This window comes from Ranitomeya variabilis, chromosome 3 (assembly GCF_051348905.1).
Source record: "Ranitomeya variabilis isolate aRanVar5 chromosome 3, aRanVar5.hap1, whole genome shotgun sequence".
In the NCBI taxonomy this organism is placed as follows: domain Eukaryota; kingdom Metazoa; phylum Chordata; class Amphibia; order Anura; family Dendrobatidae; genus Ranitomeya; species Ranitomeya variabilis.
The window spans coordinates 262,130,006-262,145,971 of record NC_135234.1 but is presented as its reverse complement, the minus strand read 5'-3'; the positions used below and the strand labels follow the sequence as shown (position 1 = coordinate 262,145,971).

General features: G+C 42.7%; 1 protein-coding gene across 1 annotated transcript in view; it reads left to right on the top strand.

Moving 5' to 3' along the window:
• CIMAP3 (ciliary microtubule associated protein 3) overlaps positions 1–15,966 on the top strand; it is a 76,094-nt gene that overhangs the window by 25,670 nt on the left and 34,458 nt on the right. The window contains exon 4 of the mRNA XM_077295425.1: positions 9,621–9,754. Coding sequence (XP_077151540.1) covers positions 9,621–9,754 — 134 coding nt within the window. The remainder of the gene's footprint in view (positions 1–9,620; positions 9,755–15,966) is intronic.

Sequence of the window (15,966 nt, the reverse complement as noted above, 5' to 3'; positions counted from 1 at the left end):
TGGTGATTCTGCTCATGTTATCTCAGCATGCTCTAAACGCTTAAAAAAGGTCGCTAAACCTGTCACCATTGGTACTATACAGCCTAAATTTATTTTGTCTGTTACTTTGATTTGTTCTTTGTCGTCCTACTCGGTTATGGCCTTTGTGGATTAGGGCGCTGCCCTGAATCTGATGGATTTGTCATTTGCCAGGCGCTGTGGTTTTGTCCTGGAGCCTTTGGAATTTCCTATTCCTCTGAGGGGAATTGATGCTACGCCATTGGCTGAGAATAAACCTCAGTATTGGACGCAAATGACCATGTGCATGACTCCCGTTCATCAGGAGGTGATTCGCTTTCTTGTTTTGCATAATTTACATGATGTTGTCGTTTTGAGTCTGCCATGGCTACAGGCTCATAATCCAGTTTTAGATTGGAAAGTTATGTCTGTGTCTAGTTGGGGTTGTCAGGGAATTCATGGCGATACTCCATTGATGTCTATTGCTTCTTCCACTCCTTCTGAGGTCCCTGAGTTTTTGTCTGACTACCAGGATGTATTTGATGAGCCCAGTTCCAGTGCCCTGCCCCCTCATAGGGATTGTGACTGTGCTATAAATTTAATTCCTGGTAGTAAATTCCCTAAGGGACGACTTTTTAATTTGTCTATACCAGAGCATGCTGCGATGCGGAGTTATATAAAGGAGTCTTTGGAGAAGGGACATATTCGCCCATCCTCTTCCCCTCTTGGTGCAGGATTCTTTTTTGTGGCCAAGAAGGATGGTTCTCTGAGACCGTGTATAGATTATCGCCTTCTGAATAAAATCACAGTCAAATTTCAGTATCCTTTGCCACTATTGTCTGATTTGTTTGCTCGGATTAAGGGTGCCAGGTGGTTCACCAAGATAGATCTCCGTGGTGCATATAATCTTGTGCGCATTAAGCAGGGAGATGAATGGAAAACAGCATTTAATACGCCCAAAGGCCATTTTGAGTAATTGGTGATGCCTTTTGGACTCTCTAATGCTCCTTCTGTGTTTCAGTCCTTCATGCATGACATTTTCCGAGAATATCTGGATAAATTTATGATTGTTTATCTGGATGACATTTTGGTCTTTTCTGATGATTGGGAGTCCCATGTGAAGCAGGTCAGGATGGTGTTTCAGGTCCTGCGTGCTAATGCTTTATTTGTGAAGGGCTCAAAATGCCTCTTCGGAGTACAGAAGGTCTCCTTTTTGGGTTTTATTTTTTCTCCTTCTACTGTGGAGATGGACCCAGTCAAGGTCCAGGCTATTCATGACTGGACTCAGCCCACGTCTGTTAAGAGTCTTCAGAAGTTCTTGGGTTTTGCTAATTTTTACCGTCGTTTCATCGCTAATTTTTCTAGCGTGGTTAAACCTTTGACGGATTTGACCAAGAAGGGCTCTGATGTGACTAATTGGTCTCCTGCGGCCGTGGAGGCCTTTTGGGAGCTTAAGCACCGGTTTTCTTCAGCTCCAGTCTTATGTCAGCCGGATGTCTCTCTCCCCTTCCAGGTCGAGGTTGATGCTTCCGAGATTGGAGCGGGGGCTGTTTTGTCGCAGAGAAGCTCTGAGGGCTCTGTGATGAAGCCGTGTGCTTTCTTTTCAAGAAAGTTTTCGCCTGCCGAGCGAAATTATGATGTTGGTAATCGGGAGTTGTTGGCTATGAAGTGGGCATTTGAGGAGTGGCGACATTGGCTCGAAGGAGCTAAACATCGTGTGGTGGTCCTGACTGATCACAAAAATCTGATTTACCTTGAGTCTGCCAAGCGCCTGAATCCTAGACAGGCTCGTTGGTCGTTGTTTTTCTCCCGTTTCAACTTCGTGGTCTCATACCTGCCTGGTTCGAAGAACGTGAAAGCTGATGCACTTTCTAGGAGTTTTGTGCCTGACTCTCCGGGAGTTTCTGAGCCGGCTGGTATTCTCAGAGAGGGAGTGATTTTGTCTGCCATTTCTCCAGATTTGCGACGAGTGCTGCAGAAATTTCAGGCGGATAGACCTGACCGTTGTCCACCAGAGAGACTGTTTGTCCCGGATAGATGGATGTTATGACCCCAATGGCAGAGGGTCTCAGGAATAATGCTAAGTCTGTAAATACAGAAAACCAGCTCATAGGGCAGTGGTAACTGGGCTGACCATATAACTAATCCTAGCACCACAAATACCAGCAGCCGGGGAATGTTCCTACGTAGATCCTAGACGTCTCGCGCCAGCCGGAGAGCTAACTACCCCTAGAAGGGAAAAGAAAGACCTTTCTTGCCTCCAGAGGAAATACCCCAAAAGTTGGATAGAAGCCCCCCACAAATAATAACGGTGAGGTAAGAGGAAAAGACAAACATAAGAATGAGCTAGGTATTTAGCAAAGAGAGGCCCACTAGCTAATAGCAGAATATAGAAAGATAACTTATATGGTCAGCAAAAAATCCTATCAAAAATATCCACACTGGAAATTCAAGAACCCCCGAACCGTCTAACGGCCCGGGGGGAGAACACCAGCCCCCTAGAGCTTCCAGCAAGGACAGGAATCACCTTTAGTACAAGCTGGACAAAAATGATAGCAAACAAATAACCCAAAAAACAAAGAAGCAAGACTTAGCTTAATTTTGCACGAACCAGGACCAGCAAACAGGAGCAAACAGAATGTGTCTGATAACACCGATGCCAGGCACTGGACTAAGGTTCCAGGAGGTTTATATAGCAACACCCCTGAAGTAACGACCCAGCTGGGTGCAAACTGAGGGAAGGAAATCCCAGAATCATATCACTAGTAACCACAAGAGGGAGCCAAAAAAGTCTAATTCACAACAGATGGACCAGCAGAGTTATTTCCGAGGTTCATTCTTCGGTGTTGGCGGGTCATCCTGGGATTTTTGGTACCAGAGATTTGGTGGCTAGGTCCTTCTGGTGGCCTTCCTTGTCGCGGGATGTGCGTTCCTTTGTGCAGTCTTGTGGGATTTGTGCTCGGGCTAAGCCTTGCTGTTCTCGTGCCAGCGGTTTGCTTTTGCCTTTGCCTGTCCCGAAAAGGCCTTGGACGCACATTTCCATGGATTTTATTTCGGATCTGCCAGTATCTCAGAAAATGTCTGTCATCTGGGTGGTGTGTGATCGTTTTTCCAAGATGGTCCATTTGATGCCCTTGCCTAAGCTGCCTTCCTCCTCCGATTTGGTTCCTCTATTTTTTCAGAATGTGGTTCGCTTGCACGGCATTCCTGAAAATATTGTGTCTGATAGAGGATCCCAGTTTGTGTCCAGGTTTTGGCGAACTTTTTGTGCTAAGATGGGCATTGATTTGTCTTTTTCGTCGGCCTTCCATCCTCAGACTAATGGCCAAACCGAGCGAACTAATCAGACGTTGGAGACTTATTTGAGATGTTTTGTTTCTGCTGATCAGGATGATTGGGTGACTTTTTTGCCATTGGCCGAGTTTGCCCTTAATAATCGGGCTAGTTCTACTACCTTGGTTTCGCCTTTTTTCTGCAATTCTGGTTTCCATCCTCGTTTTTCCTCGGGTCAGATTGAGCCTTCCGACTGTCCTGGGGTGGATTCTGTGGTGGATAGGTTGCAGCAGATTTGGAGCCATGTGGTGGACAATCTGAAATTGTCACAGGAGAGGGCTCAGCGCTTTGCCAACCGCCGCCGCGGTGTGGGTCCCCGACTTCGTGTTGGGGATTTGGTGTGGCTGTCTTCTCGGTATGTTCCTATGAAGGTCTCATCTCCTAAGTTTAAGCCTCGCTTCATCGGTCCTTATAAGATCTTGGAAATCCTTAACCCGGTGTCTTTTCGTTTGGATCTCCCGGCATCGTTTGCCATCCATAATGTGTTCCATAGGTCTTTGTTGCGGAGGTATGTGGTACCTGTGGTTCCTTCTGTTGAGCCTCCTGCTCTGGTGCTGGTCGAGGGCGAATTGGAGTACGTGGTGGAGAAGATTTTGGATTCTCGTATCTCTAGACGGAGACTTCAGTATCTGGTTAAGTGGAAGGGCTATGGTCAGGAGGATAATTCCTAGGTTGTCGCCTCTGATGTTCATGCGGCCGATTTGGTTCGCGCCTTCCACGCAGCTCGTCCTGATCGCCCTGGGGGTCGTGATGAGGGTTCGGTGACCCCTCCTCAAGGGGGGGGTACTGTTGTGAACTCTATTTTTGGGCTCCCTCTAGTGGTCACAAGCGGTACTGGGTAGTGTTGTCTTTCTGCAGGTTGCTTCATCAGCTGGTTCGTTATCCTTGGTTGGTTTCCTATTTAGCCCACCTGGATACTCAGTTCCTTGCCTGCTATCAATGTATTCAGTGCTCTTCAGATTCCTTGTGACTACCTTGCTCCCAGTCTCTCCAAGACAAGCTAAGTTCTTGTTTGTTCATTTTCTGATTATCAGCGTTCATCATGTTTTTTGTCCAGCTTGTTAAAATGTGATTTCTTACTTGCTGGCTGCTCTAGGGGACTGAGTTTCTCCCCCCACACCGTTAGTTGGTGCGGGGGTTCTTGAGTGTCAGTGTGGATTTTTTGTAAGGGTTTTTTACTGACCGCACAGACCCCTTTTCTATTTTCTGCTATCTAGAATTAGTGGGCCTCTTTTGCTGAATCTGCTTTCACCCCTGTGTATGTGCCTTCCTCTTACCTCACCGTTATTATCTGTTGGGGGCTTCTATATCTTTCGGGATTATTTCTCTGGAGGCAAGAGAGGTCTTTCTTTCTCTCTAGGGGTAGTTAGTTCCTCAGGCTGGCTCGAGACGTCTAAGATTTTTAGGCACGTTCACCGGCTACCTCTAGTGTGGTTAGATAGGTTCAGTTTTGCGGTCAGTCCAGTTTTCCACCTCCCTAGAGCTTGTCCTATGTTTAGTCACCTTGCTGGAGTAATTTGTGATCCTCAACCACTAAGGATCATAACACCCATGACGTCAAGGTAACTCTGATCGGGACAGTCCTACACTGATATTAAAAACCTTACCATGTGTCAATGTTGATGTGGAGGGATGGCTTTTATGTTACTTTTGATCAAAAACAATATTCACAGCAGGGTTTTTGCTCATTTTTTCTCTTTTAGGTTTTATATGTTTTGTGGCCAATATGAACATGTGTTTATGTGCGGCATGTGTACCAACTTAAGTCAAACTCAATGTTTGTGGGGTATTTTGTATTATTGCATTCTGTGCAAGCCAGGATTTGGCCACCCTTTTCTGAGCTGGAGATTGTATATAAAGCTCCCCCAGGCTAGTGTTCTACTGGTTGGGCCAGGTCCGGTTGTCAGCCCTTATTCACACTGAAATCAACATTCACACATAGTAAGGTTTATAATATTAGACAGTGTAGGACTGTCCCGATCAGAGTAACCTTTATGTGATGGGATGGCTTTTATGCTATTTTTGATCAAAAACAGTATTACTAAAAATTATTTTGTTATTTAGATGAACTTTCTGCTTTTTACTTATTTACAGCAGGGTTTTTGCTCATTTTTTCTCTTGTAGGTTTTATCATGCGAACATAGCTTTAAAAAGATGATTAACCCTTTCACATCCTGTGACATACAGGTATGCCATAGGTCATGTATCCCCCTTTGAGCGGGCTCATCTTTTTCAGCATATGAGAGCTGATCTGATCAGCTGTCATGCGCCCCTAACAGCCGCTGGTGGAATCACGATCCACCCGCAGCTGTTAACATGTAAATGTTGATCCACTGAACTCTCCAGGCTCGGGGCTGCCAGGAACCGTGACTGCTGCTGGATTATTGCCCTCCCATGGCCCCTCCACAACTCCTGTTGTACTGGACTGTCTCCTGGTATCTTCTCCATGCTCTGGACACTGTGCTGGCAGACACAGCTACCCTTTTTGCCACAGCTCCCCTTAATGTGCCTTCCTGGATGAGCTGCACTACCTGAGCAGCTTCTGTGGGTTGTAGACACCACCTCATGCTACTGTACAGTACCTTTAGGGGTGAGATCAATGAAAAAACAAAAGCCAAAAAGAATGAAAACAGAGAAATGGTCTGTGGTCACACCCTGCCGAACTACTTTTTTATAGGGTTTGTCTTCCTTATTGCCTACCTTTTCTACCTGTTGTCTGTTCCATTTGCCCTGACTTAATGAGCTGTCATGTTCCTTTAACAGCTGTGGGTGGATTCCACCCGTGGCTTTTAACCAGTTAAATCCCATTGTCAATATCTGACAGCAAGATTTAACACACTCTGGTCGGAATCCTGCCTGTGTGCACCCCTGTCATGTGATCAGGGGACCGCGATGGGTTGCCATGACAGACATGGGTATGCAAATCACCCCTGTGCCTGTCATTAAGATCATAGAATCATAGAATGTTAGAGTTGAAATTGAGCTCAAGGGTCATCATGTCCAACCCCCCTGCTCAATATAGTGCAGGATTCACTAAACCATCTCAGACAGATGTCTGTCCAGCCTCTGTTTGAGAACTTCCATTGAAGAAGACTCACCACCTCTCATGGTAGCCTGTTCCACTCATTGGTCAACCTTCAGGTCAAAAAGTTTATTTTTCTAATATCTAATCTGTATCTTCTCCTTTTCTGTTTCATTCCATTGCTTCTCAGGTTTCCAAATGCAAATGAGAATAAGGCTGATCCCTCTACACTGTAATATCTCTTCAGATAGACTTTTAATCCTTCTATCTTCCTAACGAAAATAATTATGCTTCAAAACTTATGCTAATATAAAGTAGAAATGTGGGAAATGTTATTTATTAACTATTTTATGTGGCATAACTGTCTGGCATAAAATTAAAAGTTTGAAAAATGCAAGTCATATTGAAGAAATTTTACCACTATCATGAAGTACAATATGTCACGAAAATCATTCTCAGAATCAGTAGAATATGTTGAAGTGTTCCAGAATTATAACCACATAAAATGATGTAGGACGCCAGTTCCAGGGCTGCTGTCATGGCAGACAGTAACCTCTGTATCTCCACCTGGCGCCCTCCCAGCACAAGACCATATTTTCTTCTCTGAGTACCTCGGTGCTGGTTCTCTGTGTCATCTGGGGTCTCCCGGCACGAGAGTGTATTCTCTACACACGGCTCCACAATTAAAGAGTCACAGTCCGGCTTCACTTTAACTTCAACTTCTTTACTTAACACAGCATTATCCAAGGCACAGTCAATCATAACAATTGGCAACGCTTTCCCTTGCCTCTTCTTTCTGCCTCTAAGCCTGTCCCCGGAACGGTTCATTTCCTCCGGTCCCACAGTGCCCTCAATGCCCAGAATTTCTGCTTCTCGTGGGGGTATTCTCTGCCGTTTTGCCCTGGTCCTTAGAATAGCGGCCACGCAAAAATGTGCCACATCTTTTATACCTTGCTCCCATTCTGCTTTGCCTTCTCCCATACACTGCAATCCCAATTATACTGCACCGCTATCTCTGGTGTTGCTGTGCTTCATTCTGTTCTCTGGCCCCCTGGATACTGACTGCTGGGTCCACTCTTCTAACAAACGTTGCGGGGCACGGTGTTGCCCTGGGCTAGCTAGCCCTGTGTTCCACACAGGCGCCCCTGCCCCAATTGCCTAAACCTGGGAAAACCTCACTACTTATCCCACCATGTCCCTCCTACAATTAACTATTACTATCCCACTAATAATGCCCTCATCTAGTGGCCAACTTAGGGTACTACTCCCCCTAGCACTATATGTAATGAACGCCCCAGGGAACTCACTTTCCCTATCAACAATAATGGTGCAAAACATGTAACCAATAATATATATACAGTATGTACAGAGTAATATGGATGGTAATACCCTTGTACGTGTAGCAGTACCAGAAAGAAACAGTGTGATAATACACCAGATAGTGTAGCAGTATCACATTAAATAAAACATCTTAAAGGATCAATATTACACCCCTACAGTGACACTGGTCAGAATTGTAAAATTTGGCTTAGTCATTAAGGTCTAAATTGGCTTAGTCACTAAGGAGATAAAGGGAACCTGTCACCTGAATTTGGCGGGATCAGTTTTGGGTCATATGGGCGGGGTTTTCGGGTGTTTGATTCACCCTTTCCTTACCCGCTGGCTGCATGCTGGCCGCAATATTGGATTGAAGTGCATTCTCTGTCCTCCGGAGTACACGCCAGCGCAAGGCAATATTGCACGTGTATTTATGTTACTCGCTTATATACCACCATTAATTTAACAGCGTTTTAATGACATCATCACTGTCCTCATTAGGGCTCACAGTCTACAGTCTAATTTCCCTATTATTATGCCTTTGGAGAGTGGCATGAAACCCACACAAACAAAGAGAGAACATGCAAAATATTTGAAGATATTGTCCTTTGGGGAAGTTGAACCCAGGACTCAAGCATTTCAAGCTGTAGTGCTAACCACCGAGCATCTGTTAGGGTTGGAGGATTGCACTAAGTAAGATAAATAATAAAGCACAATCACAACCCTAGGTCCATTGTGCAGAGGTGGAAAACTGCTGCTAGTGTACAATGATGGAACACACGGCTAGCGATTGACTAGAATACACAGAAATGAAAGAGCTGCTTTGCAACTGAGCAGTGCCAATCGCACACAGAAAAGAAAGCGATGCTCTGCAACAGAGCTGTGTCACTCACACACAGAAACAAAAGAGATACTATGCAACAGAGCTGTGTCACTCTCACACAGAAATGAAAGAGATGCTCTGCAACTGAGCTGTGTCACTCCCACATAGAAACGAAAGAGATGCACTGCAACAGATCTGTGTCACTCGCACACTGAAATGAAAGAGATGCTCTGCAGCTGAGCTGTGTCACTCGCATGCAAAAATGAACCAGATGCTCTAAGCTTAATACCCTGACTAGGGTTGTGCTTGCTTTGGAATTCTACTGTGCTAACCGCACACGCGTAGGAACCAGGTGCTAAGCCAAGCGGCTAAGTACCCCCACTGACGCTAGCTGCCTGCCTAAGTATACAGTCCCAAAGCTAGAGAGATATACAACACTTGCAGGCCAAGTGGTAGGGTCTCCTCACACATAGCCGAACATAAATGATACTAACGCACCCGCAGGCATCGCTGGGGGCCTTTTACACCCAAATCTCCATCCCAAACACTGACGCTGACATCGCCCACTGACCAATCCAGAGCTGCCACATCACCAGAGCAGCCAACGTCCGAGCACCAATGAGAAGGCACCACATCAAGGATATGCTCAGTAATGTGATTTCTGGACTTAGACTCCAGTACGCAATGTGGCGCATGCAATACACTGGTTATCATAGACTTGACTGGAGAACCAGCAGTAAACAAACGTGGCATTAGCCTGAGCAAGATGCTGGGACCGATGTCCATGCTGAGCAGAAGTCCCAGCGGCCGGGACCAAATGGGCAACCACAGCACCTGACAAGGCCCAGGATCCATCCCACGCAGCGGGAAAATCCCGACGCCTTACAGCATCCTTGTTAACTTAATATATGCTATACCATAGAGTGTCCCCCTTTGTTCAGGTGATCTGATGTTTTCTGCAGACTCCCTACTTTCAGGTTGTTTTGATGATGTACAATGAGGTCTAGAAAGTTATTGCTGCACTAGTTACAGTTGCCATCATATTTTAAATAAGGATTGTTTCCTGATATTAAATCATTCCAAACTTTTACTTGTTTATATTCTCAGTAAACCTGTTGCATTTTCTAGATGCAGACGCCTAGTCCTGCAGACTATCAGTCTTTCTGGTCCAAAGAGCGCTCATTCTCCCCAAGCTATGCTCCTTTTAATATCAAAGCTCTACGATTTCCAGATAAGAAGACAGATATCGTCCTAAACCCTAGGTAATGTCTTTTTATCTATAATAATATGATGATACTCATTTCCATCATTTAAAATGGTCTATTCTATGTCATGGATACTACAAAAAGGTTGTATGCATCAAACTCCTACAGATTTCATTAGGTATTAAAGTTGATTTATTGCCAGGTTAACATCTACTTTATTTAACACAATGTAAGACTCTTGAAAAACAAATCATTTTCTAAAGGTACTAGTTAAAAATGGTGACAAAAAAATCTATATAGTTTAAGTTTTGGATGTAAATTACCTTACACCCCACTGAAGTCCGATTTGAATTTCAAGTCAAAAAGTTCTGACAACTTTCCTATCAACTTACCATAACCCCACCACACATCTCTGTACCGTGTGAAGCCACAAGTCTGTCTGTCTCTGACTAAGAGAACAGTTTCAAAAACATTTATATAGTAGTTATTAGTGTATACTTGTATTTACAATGACAACTAGTATGTAAATACTAGAGCCATCAATCTTTTGTGTACAAAAGCAAATCTCACACCTTTCTGCTAAATCACTCTGAAGTTTCATATAGTATCAATTGTTACCAAAAATACAGCACCAAATCTAAGTCCTTACTTAAATAAACCATGAGAACCAAATTCCCAAGAAAAGTATAGCACCGGAACCAAGCTAATAATATAAATATAGCACCAGAACCAAGCTCATTACATAAAACATCAGAACCATATGCATAACATTAATATAGCACCAAAACTAAACTCATGGCAATGAGATGACAAAGAGATAATAGGTTGCTTTTCATGAAGTGATATGTTTATTCATTCACTACCAATGTGTGCAGACAATATACACAGACGTTTCATCAGTGTTGGCCTTTGTCAAGGTTACCTGCCACAAGCGGTGGTCCGCGTAACTGGTATGATTTGAATAAGTTCAGGACTAAATACAGCACCAGAATCTAATTCAAAATAGAAATCCAGCAATAGTACCAAGCCCATAACATAAATAAAGCTCCAAAACCAAATTTATAACCAAAATATAATTTCAGAACCTAACTCGTGAGTTGGTTCTGGTGCTGCATTTTACATTATGAATTTGATTTTTGAAGCTATAGTTTGGTTTTGATTTTGGTTCTGGGGCTATATTTTTGGCATAAATTTGATTCTGGTTCTGTATGCTTTTAATATGCTTGCTTTATGTGCTTAGTTCTGACTATGTACTTATAAGCTTAGTGCTGGTGCAGAACATGCGACTAGCTCTGAGCAGGTGGTAACTATACAGACCGCAGTTCCTGATCTTAACACAACACTAGCAGTAGCCGTGTCACAGCCGGAGAACTAGCTACCCCTAAAGGTAGGAATAGGAAAGCTATCTTGCCTCAGAGAAGATTCCCAAAGGATAGGACAGCCCCCCACAAATATTGACTGTGAGAGGAGAAGGAAATGACATACGTAGTATGAAACAAGATTTAGCAAAGAGGCCACTTCTAGCTAGATATATAGTAAAGGAAAGAACACTGCGGTCAGTAATAAAAACTAGAAAAAGTCCACCGCAGAGATATGCAAAAATCTCCACACCTGACTAAAGGTGTGGAGGGCAAAATCTGCAGCCCAGAGCTTCCAGCTTAGCTGAATAGATCCATACTGATAAGCTGGACAAATGAGCAAAACATAGAATGTGCTGAACAAATAAGTCCACAACAAGTGGACTGCAAAAGGACAAGCAAGGACTTATCTTTGCTGAACTGGACAGAGTGTCAGGGAAATCCAAAAGAGCAGTGGCTCCAAGCAGGAACAATTGACAACTGGCATTGATTGAGGAATAAAGCCAGACTAAAATAGCCGAGCCAGAAAGACGATCAGTGGAAGCAGCTGCTGATGCTAAATCCAAGAAGCAGCTATACCACTCAAAACCACAGGAGGGAGCCCAAGAGCAGAATTCACAAAAGTGCTACTTACAACCACCGGAGGGAGCCCAAGAGCGGAATTCACAACACAAAATATAGCAACAGAAGCAAGCTCGCAACATAAACAGAACGTCATATCTAAGCCTCTAAAATGAGTACAGCATCGTAACCAAGTTTACAACATAAATACAACACAATAGCTAACCTTAGAACATAAGTACAGATAAAACCAAACTCTATACAGCACTAGAACCATGAATACAGGAATATAACTATATTGACATTATAAATATAGCACCACAAGAAATGTCTTAACATAAGTACAGAACAAAAAAAGCACTAGATTTTAGCTGATAGCATAAATACAACACATTATATAAATTTATCTCTAGAACTAAGTTAATGACAAAATTGTAGCACCATAACTTAGCCTGTAATAAAAGTACAGCACCAAAACCAAGCTTATAACATCAATACACCACCTAGCCTATTACATAAGATCATCACCAAAACCAATTTCATAACAAAAATACTGTATATCGTCAGAACCAAGAAAAGAACATACATACAGAATAAGAACCAAGACTCTAAAATAAGTACTATACCAAAACAAGTTCATATAAATATAGCACAACAACCAAGCTAAATTCAACAAGGAATCATGTACAAAACATAAATTTAGCACTAGATTAAAGCTCATAACATAAATACAACCCGTAAATCATACACATTGTTTAAATCCAGGAACAAAACCAAATTAATAAGAGAAATATAAGACAAGAACCAAACTCATAACATAAATAAAGCACCCGAACCAATATCATTACGTAATTAAAACATAAAAATCAAATTCATTGTAAAAATATAGAACCAGAACCAAGTTTATAACATAAATACAATACCAGAGTGAGCTCATTACATATCTAAAGCAGAAAAACAAAATAAATAACAAAAATACAAAAACAGAACTAAATTTCTAATTTCTAAGTTTTACACTAGAACCAGCTCACATCAAAAGTACAGCACTAGAACCAAGCTTATATCAAATACAGCACTGCATGTACAGTACAGACCAAAAGTTGGGACACACCTTCTCATTCAAAGATTTCTCTGTATTTTCATGACTACGAGAATTGTAAATTCACACTGAAGGCATCAAAACTATGAATTAACACGTGGAATTATATACTTAACAAAAAAGTCTGAAACAACTGAAAATATGTCTTATATTCTAGGTTCTTCAAAGTAGCCACCTTTTGCTTTAATGACTGCTTTGCACACTCTTGGCATTCTCTTGATGAGCTTCAAGAGGTAGTCACCGGAAATGGTTTTCACTTTACAGATGTGCCCTGTCAGGTTTAATAAGTGGGATTTCTTGCATTATAAATGGGGTTGGGACCATCAGTTGCGTGGTGCAGAAGTCTGGTGGATACACAGCTGATAGTCCTACTGAATAGACTGTTAGAATTTGTATTATGGCAAGAAAAAAGCAGCTAAGTAAAGAAAATCGAGTGGCCATTAGGGTTGAGCGAAACGGGTCGTTCATTTTCAAAAGTCGCCGACTTTTGGCTAAGTCGGCGTCTCATGAAACCCGATCCGACCCCTGTGCTTGTCGGTTATGCGGTACGCGACTTTCGCGCCAAAGTCGCGTTTCAATGACGCGAAAAGCACCATTTCTCAGCCAATGAAGGTGAACGCAGAGTGTGGGCAGCGTGATGACATAGGTCCTGGTCCCCACCATCTTAGAGAAGGGCATTGCAGTGATTGGCTTGCTGTCTGCGGCGTCACAGGGGCTATAAAGGGGCGTTCCCGCCGACCGCCATCTTACTGCTGCTGATCTGAGCTTAGGGAGAGGTTGCTGCCGCTTCGTCAGAAGCAGGGATAGCGTTAGGCAGGGTCCACTAACCACCAAACCGCTTGTGCTGTAGCGATTTCCACTGTCCAACACCACCTTCGGTGTGCAGGGACACTGGAAGCTACATTTTTTTTTTTTCCCTCAGCGCTGTAGCTCATTGGGCTGCCCTAGAAGGCTCCGTGATAGCTGTATTGCTGTGTGTACTCCACTGTGGAAACCAACTGCTTTTTTCAAAGCACATATCCTCTTGTTCCTTCCTTTCTGCACAGCTATCTTTTTTGTTTGTCCACACTTTTTATTTAATTTGTGCATCAGTCCACTCCTATTGCTGCCTGCCATACCTGGCTTAGATTACTGCAGGGAGATAGTAATTGTAGGACAGTCCCTGTTTTTTTTTTTTTTTTTTTGTGGAAGATTAAGATTGGCATTTCTGCTACAGTGCCATCCCTGTGTGTGCCATCTCTCACTGAGTGGGCCATAGAAAGCCTATTTATTTTTTTCCTTGATTTGTGTTCTAAAATCTACCTCAACACAAAAACACTACATCAATCAGTGGGAGAAAAATATTGGCCTCAGTCAGGGCTTGTGTGCCACTCCTGTGTGTGCCATCTCTCATTCAGTGGGCCATACAAAGCCTATTTATTTTTTTGTTTTTTTTAATATTATTGGGTTTCTAAAGTCTCCGTAAAAAAAAAAAAATACATAAAAAAACAGTGGGAGAGTAATATTGCCCTTTCAGCTTGTGTGCCAGTCTTGACTCCTGGGTGTGCCACCTCTCTCTCTCTAATTGTGGGCCATAGAAAGCCTATTTATTTTTTTGCTTTGTTTAATATTATTTGGTTTCTAAAGTCTCCCTGAAAAAAAAAAAATACATAAAAAAACAGTGGGAGAGTAATATTGCCCTTTCAGCTTGTGTGCCAGTCTTGACTCCTGGGTGTGCCACCTCTCTCTCTCTAATTGTGGGCCATAGAAAGCCTATTTATTTTTTTGCTTTGTTTAATATTATTTGGTTTCTAAAGTCTCCCTGAAAAAAAAAAATACATAAAAAAACAGTGGGAGAGTAATATTGCCCTTTCAGCTTGTGTGCCAGTCTTGACTCCTGGGTGTGCCACCTCTCTCTCTCTAATTGTGGGCCATAGAAAGCCTATTTATTTTTTTGCTTTGTTTAATATTATTTGGTTTCTAAAGTCTCCCTGAAAAAAAAAAATACATAAAAAAACAGTGGGAGAGTAATATTGCCCTTTCAGCTTGTGTGCCAGTCTTGACTCCTGGGTGTGCCACCTCTCTCTAATTGTGGGCCATAGAAAGCCTATTTATTTTTTTGCTTTTTTTAATATTATTTGGTTTCTAAAGTCTCCCTGAAAAAAAAAAAATACATAAAAAAACAGTGGGAGAGTAATATTGCCCTTTCAGCTTGTGTGCCAGTCTTGACTCCTGGGTGTGCCACCTCTCTCTCTCTAATTGTGGGCCATAGAAAGCCTATTTATTTTTTTGCTTTTTTTAATATTATTTGGTTTCTAAAGTCTCCCTGAAAAAAAAAAAAATACATAAAAAAACAGTGGGAGAGTAATATTGCCCTTTCAGCTTGTGTGCCAGTCTTGACTCCTGGGTGTGCCACCTCTCTCTCTCTAATTGTGGGCCATAGAAAGGCTATTTTATTTATTTATTTTTTTTATTAGTATTTGGTTTCTAAATTGTCCCTGAAAAAAACATTTTATCTTATTTGGTTTCTAAAGTCTCCCTGAGAAAAAAAAAAAAAAAATTAGGTGGGAGAATAATATTGACATTAGTGCTTGAGTGACAGTCCTGCGTGTGTGTCATCTCTGTGATTTTGTGCCACAGAAAACAGAGTGTGTAACATTGTGCCTGATTTTCCTTGTGGTCACACCAACCTGTTAAGGGATATATAAGTCATACTGAAGTTATAGCTCACCGTGTAAGTTGTTTGACAGCAACAAATAAAGTTACTTTGGTTAATTTTTAAAAACAATGAGGAAGTCTGGTGCAAGAGGTCGTGGCCGTGGGCGTTCATTGTCAGCTGGTAATGATGGTAGTGGTAGTGGAGCATCAGGTGGTCGTGGGGATAAAAATATTCCACCTAAGTCTGGAGCTGTGGAGCCAGTTTCGTCGTCTGGCTACACAAGGCCTCGAACGCTCTCTTTTCTGGGAGTAGGAAAAAGGCTTTTAAAGCCGGAGCAGCAACAGCAAGTTTTGGCTTACATTGCAGACTCAGCCTCTAGCTCTTTTGCCTCCTCTTCTGAAACTGGTAAATGTAAAAGCAGCGCGTCGCTTGTGGATGTTCACGGTCAGGGACAAGTCGCTTCCTTGTCCTCCTCAGCAAAAACTACAACAAGAGAGAAGGATGCAGCAGGCGACGCAACGGGTCACTCCATGGAGCTCTTTACACATACCGTCCCTGGCTTAGAAAGTGAAACACTTAACAGGCCATGCCCATTACAAGTAGATTCTGACAT